At 43.6% G+C, this 17141-nt stretch overlaps 1 protein-coding gene across 3 annotated transcripts in view; it reads left to right on the top strand.

Annotated features, from left to right (window-relative positions):
• SATB2 (SATB homeobox 2) overlaps window positions 1-17141 on the top strand; it is a 142448-nt gene that overhangs the window by 19556 nt on the left and 105751 nt on the right. For all 3 annotated transcript variants that reach the window (XM_064158413.1, XM_064158408.1, XM_064158421.1), the window contains exon 3: window positions 2871-3047. In XM_064158413.1, the coding sequence (XP_064014483.1) occupies window positions 2871-3047 (177 nt within the window). The remainder of the gene's footprint in view (window positions 1-2870; window positions 3048-17141) is intronic.

Below are 17141 nucleotides of genomic sequence, written 5' to 3' on the forward strand. Positions count from 1 at the left end.
CGGAGTGCTGCTGTAAGTTCTTCAAGAGGAGTGACAATGAACAGTGGCTAGCTTCCATTGCTCTTTCTTGAGGGCCCAATGAGCCCTCAGTTTAATAGCTACATCTAGGAGCAAGATGTGGAGTAGTGTGAAAGCAGAAGAAAAAAATAGATTCTTTTTAGAGGCAATAAATCAATTGGAGACATAGCTTAACTCTCCAATGTGAAATAGAGGGGGCAAAGCAGACAGAATTTCTCTGAGTGAGATTAGCTTGGAAGTAGGATTACTATTTTGTAGTTGGTTGGTTTGTTTGTGGGTGGGTTTGGGTTTTGTTTTTGGAATTTTTTTAATTTTCTTTTTTCCCAGTCAAATAGGATTGGTATTAAGGTTCCCTACACTGTAGTGAGAGGCATAAGAATGGGTTAGCAATGGCAGATGTGGTAACCTGCCCTTTGCTCTCTGTTTTTAAGGTACTAATAGCAGCTTATCATCAGTTAGGCTGGGTCACTGAGTTCACAAATGTTTTTGCAAAAGCCGTTGCTGTAGCATGGTCCTTGCAAGCAGGAGCAGCAGGAAGGGGCAAGGAAGTCGTCATGGACAAAGAGCCCTGCAGGTCTTCTATGCCTTTCAGAAAGTGATGTCAGGTACAGCATCACTTCTAGCATCTGACGTTCTGTTTGTACTAAGGCAGTAAACAGGTGTGGAAAATAGGTGCTGAAATGGTGAAGAGAGTTGTATGACAAGGCAGACATCCAGCAGCAGGACAGCAGACACTGTGCCATCCCTCTCATCAGTTTGCTTTCACCTACTACTTCTGTCTTGACAAAATGTAATTTATGCACCTAACCTCAGAGCCTCAGCATTAGGCCAAGCATCTCACACCTGCTGTTAAGACGTGAATAGTCCCATCAGAAGTGTTCTGATGGACTGCTTGTTTGACAGGAAGGGAAGTTTGTCCCTTAGGGAAGTTAAATTTAGTTTTAACTAGTCAAGTGATGTATGGACAAAGCAAACTCAGTTTTAACCTGTGATAGGAATAGAAATCTTATCATTGATGTCAGAGGAGCAGTATCAGCTGTGCACTGTCTTTTCAGGAAAGCACCTAGAAATACTTTTTTTCCCTAAGATTTTTTTTTAACACCATGTGTTAGAATTTGGCTGCTTGAACTTGCAAAATGCATCAGTTTAACCTAGAATCAAGGAGTGAAAAGGGAGCAGCATCAACGTGATGCTGTAACCTACTTACACATTATTTCAGGGTGTGTTTTAAAACAAATAAAAAAATGCATCAGTTGGATATTGCAGATTGTAGCTGCTGCTGATGGCCTGCAGTTAGAACTTCAGACTGGGAGCTGCTCCATGTCAGATAGGTCACTAAGTGACAATTGTGTATCTAAAGCAGATTTTAAAGTAAATTTAGTCTGTGCAATTGCAAGACAAGGGTGATTTAAGTTCCTCAGCAGTTGTTAGTGGTGTGGCTGTATTTGGTTTGGAGCAGGGTAACTCCCCTGACAGACTGTGGAGCTATTGGTTTGTAGATACTGAAACTACTGATAGCAGATCTTGGAGATGTTTAACTGACTTTGTACAGAAGGAAGGAGAACTGAAATATGGTGTTCTTTTCCCACAAATGTGACATTCTTTTCTTCTCTTTTTCACTTGAAGAACTGTCTGATCCAGTGATTTGTGCCTGGCATTTCATAAACACGCTCCGTTATTTGTCATCACTTTTATCTACTGGAGATGGTTCTAGTTCATTCTGAAGAACAGGAGTTAGACATTGGCTTTCTGGCAGTATTACAAGCCTTATATAGCATATTTGGAGAACTGTTTTAGTCTTAGGTTTGTCTTTGCCACAGTATTTCCCAGTTTATCTAAGGGCTAACAAATTGCGTGCAACCAATTGATATATTTCTGTGACTGGAGATAATGATTTTCCTTTTGGCACTCCTTGCCTGCAGCCCAGCCTGGAGCAGACAGTGAGAATGGCTGAGCAGTTCCATAGGTTTTCCATCTGTTCCATTTTCCCTCCATACATGCTCCCAAGTCCTGTAGTGCCATCTCCCACAAAGGAGCTTGTTTTTCTACTGTCTGTTGTATTCCATCCCCTTAAGTTCATGCCCCACAGTTTATTGCCAGATGACTTGATCCTGTAACCACAAAAGTAAATCTACAACAAAACAGAGTAAAATTGAATCCAAACCACCCTCTGAATTTTCTTCTTCTGTGACCCTTTCTTGTCCTTGATACTCCATTCTCTTCATACGTGCAGCAGAACAGCCACTGGCCTCTCCAGGTCTGTGCGACCATCAGCTGCCAGCACAAGGCTATAGTTTCCAGCAAAATCATAGAATCAATACAAGAGTGTTTTTCTTGCTCAGTGAGAAGACTGGCCATGATCTGAAAATTACCAAATGAACCTGTCTTGGCCAAGAGCTGTGTACAGAGCTAGCCTCTGCCCACTCATCTGTATGCTCACTGTGTGAAGGGAAGCAGAAGCAGCGTTTGTGTGTCAGGTTTTCACACGGCTGAACATGGAGAATCTGTGATCTGCAAGAACAGGGGCAGTCATGGAACTGCAGAAAACTTTTGCAATGTTGAAAGGGTCTTATTAGGAAATCTTGTTCGACTATGATTCTGTTCCTGAATTGTATTCTCTGGAACGTCTAGTGTGGTTTTTAAATGAGTCAAGTGATGAGACTTCAGTATTTCCCTTGGAAGGCAAACAAAAGCTATTCCACGGGGAAGAAGGGCAGATTTCCACTTAAGAGGAGCCTTCTAGGAGGTGTAGTAATTTACAGCTTTAATCAGAGATGTATGACACACTTCTTGTTCCTCTCTTATTGATGCTTTTTGTCGTCGTGTTTTTTTTTTTTTTTTTTAAACTCTAGGTTTGATGATTCCAGTCTTTTGTGTGGTGGAGCAGTCGGACGCCTCTCTTGAATACGATAACCGAGAAGAGCATGCCGAGTTCGTTCTGGTTCGCAAAGATGTGCTCTTTAGCCAGCTGGTGGAGACAGCGCTCCTGGCTCTGGGGTATTCCCACAGCTCTGCGGCTCAGGCACAAGGTACTCCGTAAAGTTCTTTTTCCCCCTGCTCTGCACCGGCAGAAAATAGCACCTCGAGTTGTTCAGTGTCGGGAGAAATCAAGAAAACCGGTGGCAAATCTTGGAAGTGTCTCTATCAGTTGTGCTGATTCTTTATCCTTAAAATAGGTGTTCAACAAACCCTACCTTGTTAGCCTGCCTAGAGAGCATTAGCTGAATCTTGCTGGAGTGTGAAATACAGTGATAATGATCAGCATATTCATGACACATTTGTTCTGTGCCACCAGGCAGGTCGCAGCTTCGAGGAAGTCAGCACAGACAAAATCTCTGAGTGTATAGCTGGATAGTATCTGATGATTCCGCTTCAGGTCAGGGGCATTTTGAACAGGATATTATATAGTCTTCCATTAAAAATCGATCAAACGATCTCCACATTGTATAGGATGGATATGTGTGTGTATATGTACACGTTCTCTTTATGACTGTAAATTTTGCAGACTGATTTCAGTTTTCACTTACCTACCATATCACTGCAGAGCACTTCATGGAGCTCTACAGCAGTAGCAAAAATCTTAAAATAAAAAAAGCTTTCTTCTCTCTACCCAAAATACCAGCTTGAGAAAAACAAACCTAAAATCCTAATCTTCGGGGAGATGGGCAGGAGGTGGTGGGTTGAGAAAAATCTTTTCAGGATGAACTTTGCATTTCAGGAGACTTTTTTATACTAAACAGGTTATTTCAGTGCTGGATGAGAAGTCTGTGAGTTTCAGTTTCATCTCCATGTCACCAGTAAAACCCGTGCGTGTTGAGTAGTTTAACAGAAGCTTTGCCTGGGAATTTGGACTTGATGTGTTGTTTTCAGCTATTGTGTATAGCCAAGTGAATGCATGTGAGAACAGGGGGAGCAGCAGTGCTGAATTCAGGAGTTCCAGGTGTGGTTAACAGCGAGGGCTCCTTGTACAAACTTCTTTCCAAGCAGAGGGTGATAATGATTCATTTCCTCTGTCAGCCTCTGCTCTCTGAGAGAGGCTCAGGTTCTTTACACAGGCAGAGTTCATACGCATGTTTTTATTTCCGCAATACAGTAGCAAGAGCTCGGCAAGAAGGTAGCCGTTTTGATTTTTAATAGGAAACATTTTGTGCCATTTTGGGGATACTTTTTTTTCCCCGAACGTAAAAGGTCAGTGTATCCCACTGTTGCCGTCCTGGTGAGCAAGCTTCCTGTTTGACAGCACTATCCATCTCAGTTAACACAGTTGCTCAACGTGTTGCGAGCCAACATGTGGAACACACCGCGTTAGGTGGCCAAGATTTGATTCTTGGCAGTTAGGAAGGGGAATGAGCTTTGCAAGAAACCTGCTCCAAGGAGGCATGCTGCTCGGTGCAGTGATCCAGGCTGGCTGAGCCTCTCACCTGGGGGAAGCTGGCTTTGGCAGCACCCCTCTGTGGTGAGGATAGCAGGGAGGAGAGACAGATTGACTCACGAAGGAGATGAGCTACGGTGCAGGGGGGAAACAGCCACCGCGTTTCTAACTTCAGGCTTTGGCAGGGAGCAGGTTCAGAGACTGATCTGTCGCTTGTGGTCTTGCTCAAACAGCTCGTCTAGAAAATAAAAGTTGAATCTGTAATTCTCATAATTAATCTAAAAAGACTTGGACATTTTTGTCTCTAGGCCAAGTTACCTTCCACTAGAAAACCTCAGATGGTACAGCAAAAAGTATTGTAAGGATCTGTTAGCTAACTTGAATTTTATTTGCCCTCAGACTGAAGGACTGGTTCTACAGAGTGTGTTTTATGTGCTGGGCAAATCCTGCAGGTCATGCTGATTTGGCGATTGGAAACTGAAGCATGCAGTGTGTTGTGTAGTGTCTTGCATCTGTGCTAACGTCTGCAGGCTGGGAGAGGAGGTACAGGCAGAGAAAGAGTGCTGATAGATCTCTAAGTCTGTTTAGTTTAATGAGAGAATTTACAGAATATTGGGCTATAATCTGCCAACTGTGGTTGGCAGAAGCATGCTCCTAAATTCTTGATGGATTTATTTAGGAACTCAATTTTCTGATACTAAAAAGGGGGCAGGGGGAAGCAATTTGCTTTATTCATTCCTGTTGCAGGAGAAATCTGCTTGGGCAGACTTGCAATGCTTGGTTGAATTTCATTTAGCAATATACACTGCTAAACAGTCCCTTAGTTCTTTGTGGATGTGATCAGCTGGATTGCAGGATTTGCAGGAGAAGCTGAAGATCCTCAGGTGCATTGTTTCAAAATGATAAATCTTTAGGCAAGATGCTCTGTAGAACACTGCTGTGACTAGATGTCCACTATGTCTTCCAGGCACAAAATAAATGTGAGTTGCCAAAGCTTTTGTATCACAGAATGACAGAATGTTAGGAGTTGGAAGGGACCATGAAGGATCATCTAGTCCAGCTGCCCTGCCAGAGCAGGATCGCTTATACCAGATCACACAAGAATGCATCCAGGTGGGTTTTTAATAGTAAAGGCTTTGTATTGAGTAGGCTGTCTAAGCCATCATGTAGTATGTAATAATTACCACCCTTTGAGTTGGGAAAGCGTTTCTTTTTGCCCCCTTATTGTTTTGGGTGAGACTGAGAGGACGAGCAACGTTCTCTTCAGCTTTTGGGAAACATTTTGCATTTGACAGTTCCTTTAGAAGAGGGTCTTCAGTGGCAGGTGAAAGCATTAGCTGTGGGGGCAAGAGGGGCTTGCCATGCAGTTTCACCTCCTTTGCTGCAGTTCACCATGGCACCTCACCATCCTGCTATATGAGGCTCTTCCTCATGCTTGCTGGCTGTGTGTCAGGATCTGGATGCCAGGAGGAAACATGACATGGAGGAGTAGGAGTTGTGTGGCCTTCTCAAGGGGTCTGTGTGCCCAAAAGGGCCCTGCTGCAGGCTGCCTGGCTGGGCACAGCATGGAACTGCAGAGCTAACTGAGGAGGTGACACTGTGTCCTAGCAGGTGAACTACAGTGTGCACACACAGCTGCCCTCTGGCCTGCAGCCTTGCACTCCAGCTCATGGTCACTTGATTTACCATGGCTAACTTCTGGTTGGTAGGTGAGTTGAGAAATGTTAGCATCAATAATCCTGAGACAAATAAGTGTCAGGAGCTATACACGAAGGTGACCCCATGACTCACTGGAAGAACCTCTTTATTCCCCCACCGTTTGGGCAGGACATGTTTACTCCACAAACAGCTGGTTGTGGATATTTATTACCGATGGTGGCAGGAGGGAAGACTTTTCCAGCTAGCAAAACTTCCTTTCTCTGACAGGAGCTGTGAAAAGTCTCCTGGAACAGCATGGGAATTTGTTAACAGCTTGGCACTGGGGTGTGAAAGTTGGTGGTGTGAATGGCAACAAAGGTTTAATAAACATTTACGTATTTTTCTTTCATCACTTGAGTCTACACCTGACACTGGGGAGCCTGCTGCATGTGCCTTCAAGAGAGGAAAAGAGCCATGCTTTAAAGGGACACCTGTTCTATGTGTAGTTTAAAAAAAATTACTTGCCTCAGTGTAATTATTTTCTTTCTTTCTTTTTTTTTTTTTTTTTTTTTTTTTTTTTTGTGGATGGAGTGTCCTAGCTGGGCTGTGCCAGACAAGAGAATTGGTAGGGATTGAGTGCAGAGCAGCATGAATGTAGTTGCCTGTGTGCAGCCCTGAAGCTCCAGGACCTGCAGTGAAAGCCAATCCCCTCCTCAGAGTGGGGTGGAGGAAGAGCAGTGCTTGCTTGACACTCTTTGCAGATTCCACTTTCTTAGAATCCATTTGAAAAAGAAAACTGTGTGATTTCTCGTGGTTATATATATTTGTAAGCTTTTCTTTTGACCAGTTCTTTGTCAGCTGTCATGATTGTACACACAGGACTGGTGTATCTTGTCTGCAAGAGCTTGCAAAGTTGAACGGGGCTGTTGTTGTGGTGTTGCCTTCTCTTCCTGGATGCTGCTGCTTGGTGTTTTGGGTAGGCAGTGTGGAGTGCCTGCCCTGGGGGTAGCTTTTGCTGGGCACTGACAAATAATTGCTTGGGTTAGTTGCTGTGCATAGCCACCACAAGGAAAGGGCTGTACAGAGGAGTGAAATGGTGCTGAAGTGCCACATGGAGCAGAAGAAGGGGTAAGAAAACAGTGGAAGGAAGTTAACACAGAGCTGGGAAACATCAGAGCTTTCCCATCCCTATCACTGCAGAGATGGCTGTGTCCTGGTTCTTAAGCAATACGAGCAGAGGCATAGCAAGAAGCAGTGTCTTGTTAATGCCTTGGAGGCCTTCTTCATGCTGCCCTTTTTCTTCTAGTGCTGTGTGCTGACTGAAGAGCAGGAGAGAGATGTGATTGCCTGGCTGCACAGCCAGGAAACCATGGCACAGATGTGTAAGAGCTCTCCTCTGGACCCATGATCGGGACAGGAAGTGTGCAAGTGTGTTCATGTCCCTCGAGGGTCTCTGTGAGCTCAGACCTGCTCTCTGCTGTTAGTTCTTGCCTGTGTTAAGGAATATTTCAAAGCAGAGTCCAGACTAGTTTGATGGGTTGATGTTCATTGAGTTGGTCCTAACCCCAGGCTGATGTGTGTGAGAATGTGACAGTCTGAATGCCAGGCCTCTTCCTGCTGGCTAGCCTTTGTGAGACCAGTATGACTACCTGGCCATGTACAGGGTCATAGCCATGTGTACAGATGTGTGAAGGTGTGTAAAGGCCATTGAGGAAGTGGATTTGCTTAAGCCAGTCCAAAGGGTAGAGCTCTGGAGCAGTTGGCAGGACTTGAGCAGATGATTAGTAGGGAAAGATCCTGTGAAATATTTCTATTTCTGCTGTCTCCAGGACCATAGTGGCTTTCAAATGGATGCTAGGTGAAGGCAGAACATACCAGCTGGGGGCTGTGTTTGACACATGGAAACTGATTTTATGTTTCTAAACCAAAAAAAGTGAAGTCCTGCTAATCTGTGCTTGACATAACTAAGTTTGTGGCTAGGAAGAGCAGATGAGCTGGTTTTAACTCAAGGGCAAGGTGTCAGTGTGGGAAAAATGAGAGTAAATCTGGGTTTTACCTGTGAATAATGTGCAATAAAGTACAAAGGTGCTGTAGTCTGGGATCTTCTGACTTCTCAGACAAATGCCTGAAGTCATTTGTGTGCCTCAGCCCTGGCTCCTTGTTCATATGGTCAAAGACCTTCTAGGCACTGGGGTAGTGAATAGGAGAGACACTGGTGATGTAATGACTTAAAACAACTTCATGTTTGGTTGTTTCCTACGTGTGTCACTGCTTGCTGCTGCTTCTTCTGCTTTGTTTGTACAGAAATAGGACAGTGTCTGCATCAAGTTGCTCTGTTTCTCTCATCCCAAACTCTTTTGCTACAGAATGTGTAAAGTGTGTACACGCTGTAAAACTGAGGGACCTTAAACCCAAGACATAGGAAAGGAACCAGCAAAGCCCTCTTCCGGGCTCCTTTGACTTCCATCTGTAACTCACAGCTCCTTACCATTAGTAATCCCTTTGGCCTCTCTTGCATTTTTGTGGTCAAGCTCTTCTTTCCTCTCTCTAGTTTTGCAGGTAAAATTGTAAAAGTTCTGGATGAAATAATTTAACAGTGTGAGGGGCCAGACTCTAGTGGACTACTCCTGCTTTTGAGACCCACCCGGAGTACTGCATTCATTTCTGGGGCCTCCAGCACAACAGGGATGTGGAACTGCTGGAGTGGGTCCAGAGGAGGCCACAAAAATCATCACAGGGCTGGCAACCTCCCCTACAGGGACAGGTTGAGAGAGCTGGGGGCTGTTCATCTTGGAGAAGAGAGGGCTCTGAGGAGACCTTCAAGCCTTCCAGTACCTGAAACAGGGCTACGAAAAAGACAGGACAAGGAGAAATGGATTGAAGTTTGAGGAGGGCAAATTTAGACTGGAGATTAGGAAGAAATTTTTTACGGTGAGGGCGGTGAGACACTGGAACAGGTTGCTCAGGGAGGTGGTGGATGCCCCTATCCCTGGAGGTGTTCAAGGGCAAGGCCTTGAGCAAGCTGGTCTAGTGGAAGGTGTCCCTGCCCATGACAGGGGAGCTGAAACTAGATGATCTGGAAGGTCCTTTCCAACCTAAACTGTTCTATGAATCTTGTAGTAAACTTTGACAGGCAGTTTCATGTCAGCTTGTCTGGGAGCGCAAAGCAGGCTGCATTTCTTGCAGCAGTACTTGGCCATCCAGATCAAAGTTTCCTTCTGGAACTCTGCATTGCTCAAGTCATATTCTTTGTCGTTCTCCTTGATGTTTGAAGAAAGTGGGCTGAGTACTTCTCAAATATTTATTTCCCTCCCTGTATGCAGACATTTACCAGCAGATCACTGTTTTGTCCTTGCTAGGAAACTTCATGACATCTCTTAAATAAAACTTAATTGCAGGAATCATGAGAGAAGGTCAGAATTTAATGAGAATATAGAAAGACTTTTTTCGTCTTTTTTTTTTTGGATGGCCATCTTAGTGCATAAAGTCTACAGGATTTGAAATCCACTCTTAAGATTTCACCATCTCATGCCATTTCAATTAAACCCCCAGAGGTCTCTTTAAGGGCTTCTTGGAACTTTTAAGAACTTACGTAAAAGATAAGAGGTAGAGATTGAGGTTGCTTGGATTTGTAAGGGTTACTAAAATTAGTGTTGTTTTTTTTTTCCTGTGGAATATATGACATAGAAAAAAAAAAGTTAGGATATATTTTTATATCTATCTATATAGATATATATATACATGGAATATATTTGATGTTTTACTTTGGCTTATATATATAAAGCCATGTTTATAGTTTAATCTAGAATATAAATACACATAGATATATTTTACACATCTACAAAAATATACTTATGTAGAAGTATGTGTATATATATATGGCAACAAAAGATCAAAATCCAATTAATAAACCCACCTTTTGGGTTACTTGTCATCCTCCTCCATCTGTAGTGGGTTTTTTTTAACTAAGCTCATTATCCTAGCATCATGAACTCCAGTGAATGCTTGATTCTTTGATAAGCTCCCTGTGAAAGTTCTCAACTCCTAACCAATGGTCAGGTCTCTCCTTTTCTTCCTTGCCACCCACCCCATACTGTTGTGTGTAGAAGCTGCCATATGGTGTTGGCTTTCTGATCTCAATATGTTATTTACAGGATTCTTGTGATGGAACAAAACCTTTTACAAATAATAATCTATATTTTTTGATGGCAGGCATCTAGGTAGTCTGAGTGAATGGGTAGTTTATTAGTGTTTAAACAGCTCAAAGGAGGGTAACCAAAGGCAGCCCTAAACAGCTCAGCCACTTTCCATCTCAGCTGCGGTTTGTGCCTGAGCGCAGGCAGCTCAGAAGGAGAGGAGGCAGAGAAGGAGGAGGGAGCAGAGTGGACGGAGTAGGTTTTGCTGCCGCAGTGAAACCTTTCCCTTTCTTTCTGCCCTGCCTGTCTGTGAGGCAGGCAGCCTGAGGCCAAGCGCTCAGAAAGGCAGCATCTTTCAGTAGTGGCTCTGCGGGCTCCAGTGGACTTGTGGCAGTGGTGTGCGTGTCGTTTGTTTATTCCACAGTCACAATGGATCAAACTCAGACTGTGCAAGGGTGGAAATCATTAAACCTTTTGTTCTTCTCTCCTGCTTTGTTCCTGGGAAATATTGCTAAGGCCATAGCAGCAGATCCGTGCTTCTGTCTGATCAGAGCCATGTTCCTTACTGCTTTTCATACACTCTGCGTTGGAGGCTGTGTGACAAAAGATAATGCTGAAGGACAGAAGTGGCTTCAAGTTTTGCTTTCTTCAAGGAAAGATTTTCACATGCTCTGCCAGTTTTGTAAACCAATGAAGAAATGCTGGGAAAATTGAGCCACAGGCCTATGGTGTACAGGGTGGAGCCTACAGGGTGTTCAGGGTAAAATAAAAATCAAGTTCACTCCCAAAGGCCTGTGTGTACTCAATTAAAAACTTAGACCAGCATATAATAAATACAGATATTTCTTGGCTACCCTCCCAAGCTCTTAGCTAAGCCCTCAAGCCCACAACCACTGTTGTTTTTGAAGAAAATTGGGAAATAGCCCTTATTAATTTAAAAAATGTTCCTGATACAGAAGCAGCACTGTATTTTAAAAGGGGGAATAAATGAGGCTAGACTGGGTCTTCCCCTGTCCAAAAGAGGTAAATGAGGTGCAGATAGAAGCCCATTAGCCAACAAGCTGAACATTTGAAAGCTCAGTAGCATGAGGAGAATGAAGCCTGGTATGGTGGTGGTTAGCACATTAGGGTGTTTGGGTTTCCATTTTTCTCCTTTAAGTTCTTAAACATTCCTGTCAGTTGAAGTTTTTTTGCCCAGACTCTCTTCTACTCACGGGAAGCAGCACTTTAGCCCTGTGGCACATGGGCACATGCCTTTTACTCCATCTGCAGATTGCCTTGCCCCATCAGCCTTCCCATAGGAGACAAAGCTGAGCTCACCTCCAGACACTTCTTTCTTTAACCTGGCAGAGGAAGGGCTCATCCTCCAGATAGCTTCCTGCTTGTGGGGATGCACATCTCAGCTTCTAGGATCTCTGGTTTGCCTTAGGCATGGGTTCCCCTAGGGAGCATTTGTGACGGATATTCTGTTGAGAAGAAAGCAGAGCTCTTTCTGCTGGCCAATCTGTCCCTAGTCCATTTATCATCAGTGCCCTGCTTGGTAATTTGCCGCAGTGTGAAGGGGAATTGGTTTGAACATGTGGAGAGCAACAGTGCTGTCTGTGGGGTCCCTTGCAAGCTTATGGTGCAAGGCTGAGCTTCTTGATTCACTTTAACCACACAGACAAGCTAAACACGAAGAACAGCCATTTTGAAACTGAAAACAAGGTAAGAGGAGAGAACTTAAAGGGGATAAACAGAAAGTCGTTCCCAGTTAAAAAAAAACTAGAAAGGGCAAACACCCTGATCTCTCCTCCGTGCTGTTTCTTTAGGAAAAACTTTGGCACTGACAGTAGAGGCTCAGTTTGAGGATTTTCTGACCACCACGTGTGAACACTGTAGAAGTGACCCAGCTTTAATCCTGTTTGCCCTGACTGGAACATAAATGAAGCTGTCAGTCAGCCACTGCATTTGATATTTGTGTCTTCTCATACCGATTGGATTATCCAAGGGCAGTCTGCCCTCCTGCCTTGTTTATCACCAGGAGTCTGCAGGAGATTAAATGGCTGCATTTACAGATTGGAAAGGCTGAGCAAAAGGCAATGCTGTTAGTAATCTCTTTTGGCCTACTGTCCTGCTTCCTGGAGACTCACTGAAGGGTTGAATTCATATTGTGGCTGAGACAAGCAGGTGTGCACATACTCCTCCTGTCCACTGAGCTATTTGGCTATTCAGTCTAGGTGTCTCTTCCTCCCTATACCAGCACATGCCTGCTCACATTCTGTCCTTCTTTTGGTCAGTCAATACCTTTGATTTATCCAGATTAAAAAAAAAAAGTTTATACAGGTGTGAGTGAAAAAAGGCATCATGTGAAGTTGATGGAGATGACATTGGGGTATTCATGGGCGATTTTATTTACAGCTTTATTCCCTTAGAAAAATAATTCTTCTGGGTGGAAATAGGTGTCAGTTAAACAATAAAGCTGTGGTGCTGCTGGGATCTAGGGGCTGCATTTTTATTCTGGTTTTGCTCACCAGTTTTGTTTATGCAGTGTCTTTGACTTCACCTACCTGGGTGTTGACACAGTTAACAGAAAAGAGTTAAACCAGCAGGCTAGGAGGAGAATGTCTGTGCCAGTCAAGATTCTTAGCTAAATTACTTTCATCCTTTGTTTTTGTATTATATTTGCTGCTTAGCCACATTTTGGCCTTATTCCTTTTCCTAACAGAGATCATTATGTGGGATAGCTGGTAGATAGTTCCTGCTTTCACAGTGACAACTTGGTGCTAAATATGCCCCTTGGCACAGGGATCGTTAACTGGTGGCAGTTTGTCTGCCTTTCTGAGTGGTTTTTTTTTTCGGCACCAGCTATCGAATCTATGAAGTAGTCTGTGAAGGGAAGTGTTTCTCTGGTGTTAAAACTCAGCATAGACCTAACGCCTGAGGAAGAGCATTCGATACCTTATTCGATATATGATTTGTGTCAAGTAATGAGCTGTAGATAATACAAACTCCTCTCAGGAGCCTGAAAAAAGAGATGTTTAGGCAGGACTGTGTGTCAGTCAGCGTAAGAAAATTGGCATTTCGAGCAATGCTGCCGTAGAGGATGTTTCCAACATCACTGGTTCTGTATCCATTGCTTTAGATGGAGCATCAATGACGCATTTTTCAGTCTTACTGATGGATCTAAAAACTACATACACTGCAAACATAAAAGTTTCTTTTTCTGTGGCTTGAGCGTGGAGAGTGAGTCCTTATGTTTTCCTTTTTTTTTTTTCCCTCAAACTGAAAGCTGTATTTGTTTGCTTAAAAGAAGGCAAATGGTATTTCCTTGGTAATATTCAGAAAGATTTATTAATACTTTATTGTGGAACTTTTAAATAGAGGGTTACAAATACCAGTCCTTCTTTATTTTTTTTTTCCTTTTGAAAGCTTTGCTAAGCAACACCATGCATTTGCATTTTCTGATCACTAAAAATGCCCCCTACCATAAATGTGTGTATGAAATTGAGAACCTAATTAAAAGATTAACAGCATGTACAGTACTTTACCCAAAAGGCATGTGTTAATTTGTTAAAATACCAATGATTTTTATGCTGCCTTTTTTGACACCGTCAAAATATTTTCGGTGGAACTGCTTGAACCTGATCTCTTTTATTATAAATTCTTCTGCAGAGCAAGGCAACTTAATTCCATATCTAATTGCAGAAGGAATTATAAATTATCTTTTCTAAGAGACCTATGACACTAAAATGCAGAATGAACGTATAAAACTGATTTGTTCTGGTACAAATGAAGATACATGTCAGTGTTTTTATTACAGACACCATTTGTTTGCATTGAGTGTGTGAATATTTGACAATAAGATACAAAGTGCTCTGTGTTGAGCAGTTGTTCTGGCAGTGCATTTTTAGGTGTTTTACAACTAACTGCTGGGAAACGAAGAAACCCAAATCGACAAACCCCAGCCCCACCCATAAAACAAAACCCAGTGCAGAACAGGATAAAGCTGTGCCAAGGGAAGTGTGTTTTATGTGCACTTGCAGATCAACCGAGGAACTTAAGTCATTTAAGTCTGCTTTAGCTCAGAGGAAGGTGATTGCTGTAGGTAGTTTTCCAGCTAGGTAGGAGACTCCACAGCCTAAGTTAGATCACAGAGCCAAAGGATTGCAAGCCTGGTTTGTAGTGAGGAAGCATGTTTGGTGTGTAGTAGAATGGTGGACTGGAGGTTGGCGTTCTCCTGAGGAAAAGGGAAGTGTGGGACCTGCTGTGGCCCTGTTAGTGCCACCTCACCTAAGGGGATGCTGTGGTGAGACAGAGTTGGGATTTCTTTCCCTCCTGGGTGCTTCTGAAATAAATCCCCTTTCCTGCCCCTAAACCAAAACCAGAAAGTGTTTTCCTTTGGGAGAACCAGTAATTACCACTGCATCATTACCAGTACCACTGAGTATCTACCAGTGCCACTGTACTGAGCCCTAGGGCCTGGCACCACTGGGGCCCACAGCTGGGTGCCATGCAGCACCTGCTTGACTGCCATCGCCCACCCCTCAAAGGTCCATAGAGCCTGGGCCAGGCTGGAACCCAAAGAGCATGTCAACACTAGGTTGATGCTCACCACCACCATCATGTTTTTTGGGGTGATGTTGGGTCCTGTGGGGAGAGTATGCAAGTCAGAAGTAGGGGACACTACACTGGAACAGGTTGCCCAGGGAGGCTGTGGATGCTCCCTCCCTGGAGGTGCTCAATGTCAGGTTAGATGGGGCCTTGAGCAGCCTGGTCTAGCAGAAGGTGTCCATGCCTATGGCAGGAGAGTTGGAACTAGATGGTCCTTCCAACCCAAACATTCTAGGCTTACTTTAATAGTAGAGTGTTGTTCTTACGGCAGAATTTAGTAGAAACTGGCAATTACTAAAAATTTGTCTTCTGTAACTATTCTTCAGGCAATTCTGTTCTGTTGTTGAATGTTTAAAATGGCTTATGGTAAATTTACCATTTTGAACTGAACTGTGTCTGTCTTGCTGCCAAGGCTGTTTAAATGCGACTAGGTGTCTATTTAACCAGCTTAGGTTAAACTCTACCACAGCATTCACCTCAGAGATCATCTGCTCTAACCCCTCTGCCATGGACAGGGACACCTCTCAACTAGACTTGATTGCCTGTGGCCTCATCTAACCTGGCCTTGTACATCTCCAGGCAGGGGACATTCACAACCTCGCTGAGCAACCTGTTCCAGTGTCTAACTGGCCTTGTACTGAAGAACAGTCTAAACCTATTCTCCTTCAGCTTACAACCATTCGCCTCTTGTCCTGTCACTAGATACCTGTATGAAAAGTCCCTCTCTAGCCTTCTTGTAGGATTTCTTCAAGTATTGGAAGGCAGGTCTGTGTTCCTCCAAAGTCTTGGCTTCTCCAGACTGAGCAACCCTTTATGTGTCAGCCTGTTCTCATAGCAAATGTGCTCCAGCCATTGGATCATCTTTGTGGCTCTTCCCTGGACTTGCTCTAACTGTTCTATGCCCTTCTTATGATGGGGACACCAGAACTGGATGCAGTATTCGAGGTGGAGTCTCACACTAGCAGAGTCCTCTTCGTAAAGGAAATAATTAATGTTCTACTGACCTTTTGAGGGTTGAATTAATTTATCACAAGGATTAATTTGATGTTGTCTAATGGAGATGTTATTTTCTTTATTCAGAAGCACTTTCCTTATGCAGTTTACTAATAGAAAGGTGCTTTTGTGAATCAGATTATTATTCCTTGACACGGAATACCCCTCATCCTGTAATGACAGGATGAAGGGTAATGGGTTTAAACTGGCAGAGGGGAGATTTAAACTAGATGTTAAGAATAAGCTCCTTACAATGAGGGTGGTGAAACACTGAAACAGGTTGCCCGGGGAGGTTGTGGATGTTCCCTCTCTGAAGGTGTTCAAGGCTAGATTGGGTAAGGCCTTGAGTGACCTGTTCTAGTAGGTGTCCCTGCCTCTGGCAGGAGTTTGGAACCAGATGATCTTTGAGGTCCCTTCCAACCTAAACCATTCTGTGATTCTATTTCACGATTCTGTGAAAGGCTGCTGCCTAATTGTCTAAATCTCAGCATATGATTTTTGCTAGGAGGGGGCTAAAAATATATTGTATCGTTTTGTAGAGGCAAGTAGGAAAGAAATGCAAGGGTTTTTAGCTAGAGAGCTTCCATGGTCTGCTTTGAGTGATATGAGATGAAAGCTGTAGCATTTGTGGTGAAATGTGGAGCATGCTTCACAAACTGTTTTTGCCCCTAATCCAAAGTGATTTCACTAACAGATATTTTTGTTACCACGAATGCAGGGGATTTTTCTTTCCTTACCTTTCTGTGCTTCTGCAGTTAAGTTTCATGTTGCAGGAACTCCTTGTGGCTTAGGTTTTGCGTGTGTATCTGCACAGGAAAGTGGGGAGGGAGAAAGCAAAAAGGAAGAGGAGAGGGCCAAGGGAGAAAACTTTTTCTGTGCCGCTTTTAATAGCAGCATTGTGTCTCTCAGGGCCAGCAGCGTGGTTTACAGTGGTGTAGCAAACGTTGCACCATCTCGCTGAGGGACAGCAATTCCCTTGGCCCACTCTTCCATTCGTGAAGCAAGGTTGGAATGGAGTTGGAGATCCAGCTATAGGACTGTGGTGGCCCTGCGGTGCCTCGTGGTTGGGTTTAGTGAAAAGAGGGCTATTATAAAACAGAAGTGCCATTAAATGTCTTCAAGGTCTTTCTCTGAGTCCTCCTCTTTGTTATTTGTGTCTCTTGTCTGTAAACTCTGGTTTCACACGTAAGTGTGAGGGAGATCAAGAAATCTTAGCTGCAGATGGAAAAAAAATAAAAAACAACCACCAACCCCCCCCCCCCCCCCAAAACCCCAGTGTCTTGATATTTTAAAAAATCCAGAATTAGAAGGAGATAAATTTATGTAGCCTTTGCACCATAATAATGTGGAAAGACCTGACACAAAGCCATAAGGCTTTTTTCACAGATTCA

This window comes from Pogoniulus pusillus, chromosome 2 (assembly GCF_015220805.1).
Source record: "Pogoniulus pusillus isolate bPogPus1 chromosome 2, bPogPus1.pri, whole genome shotgun sequence".
NCBI classification, from domain to species: domain Eukaryota; kingdom Metazoa; phylum Chordata; class Aves; order Piciformes; family Lybiidae; genus Pogoniulus; species Pogoniulus pusillus.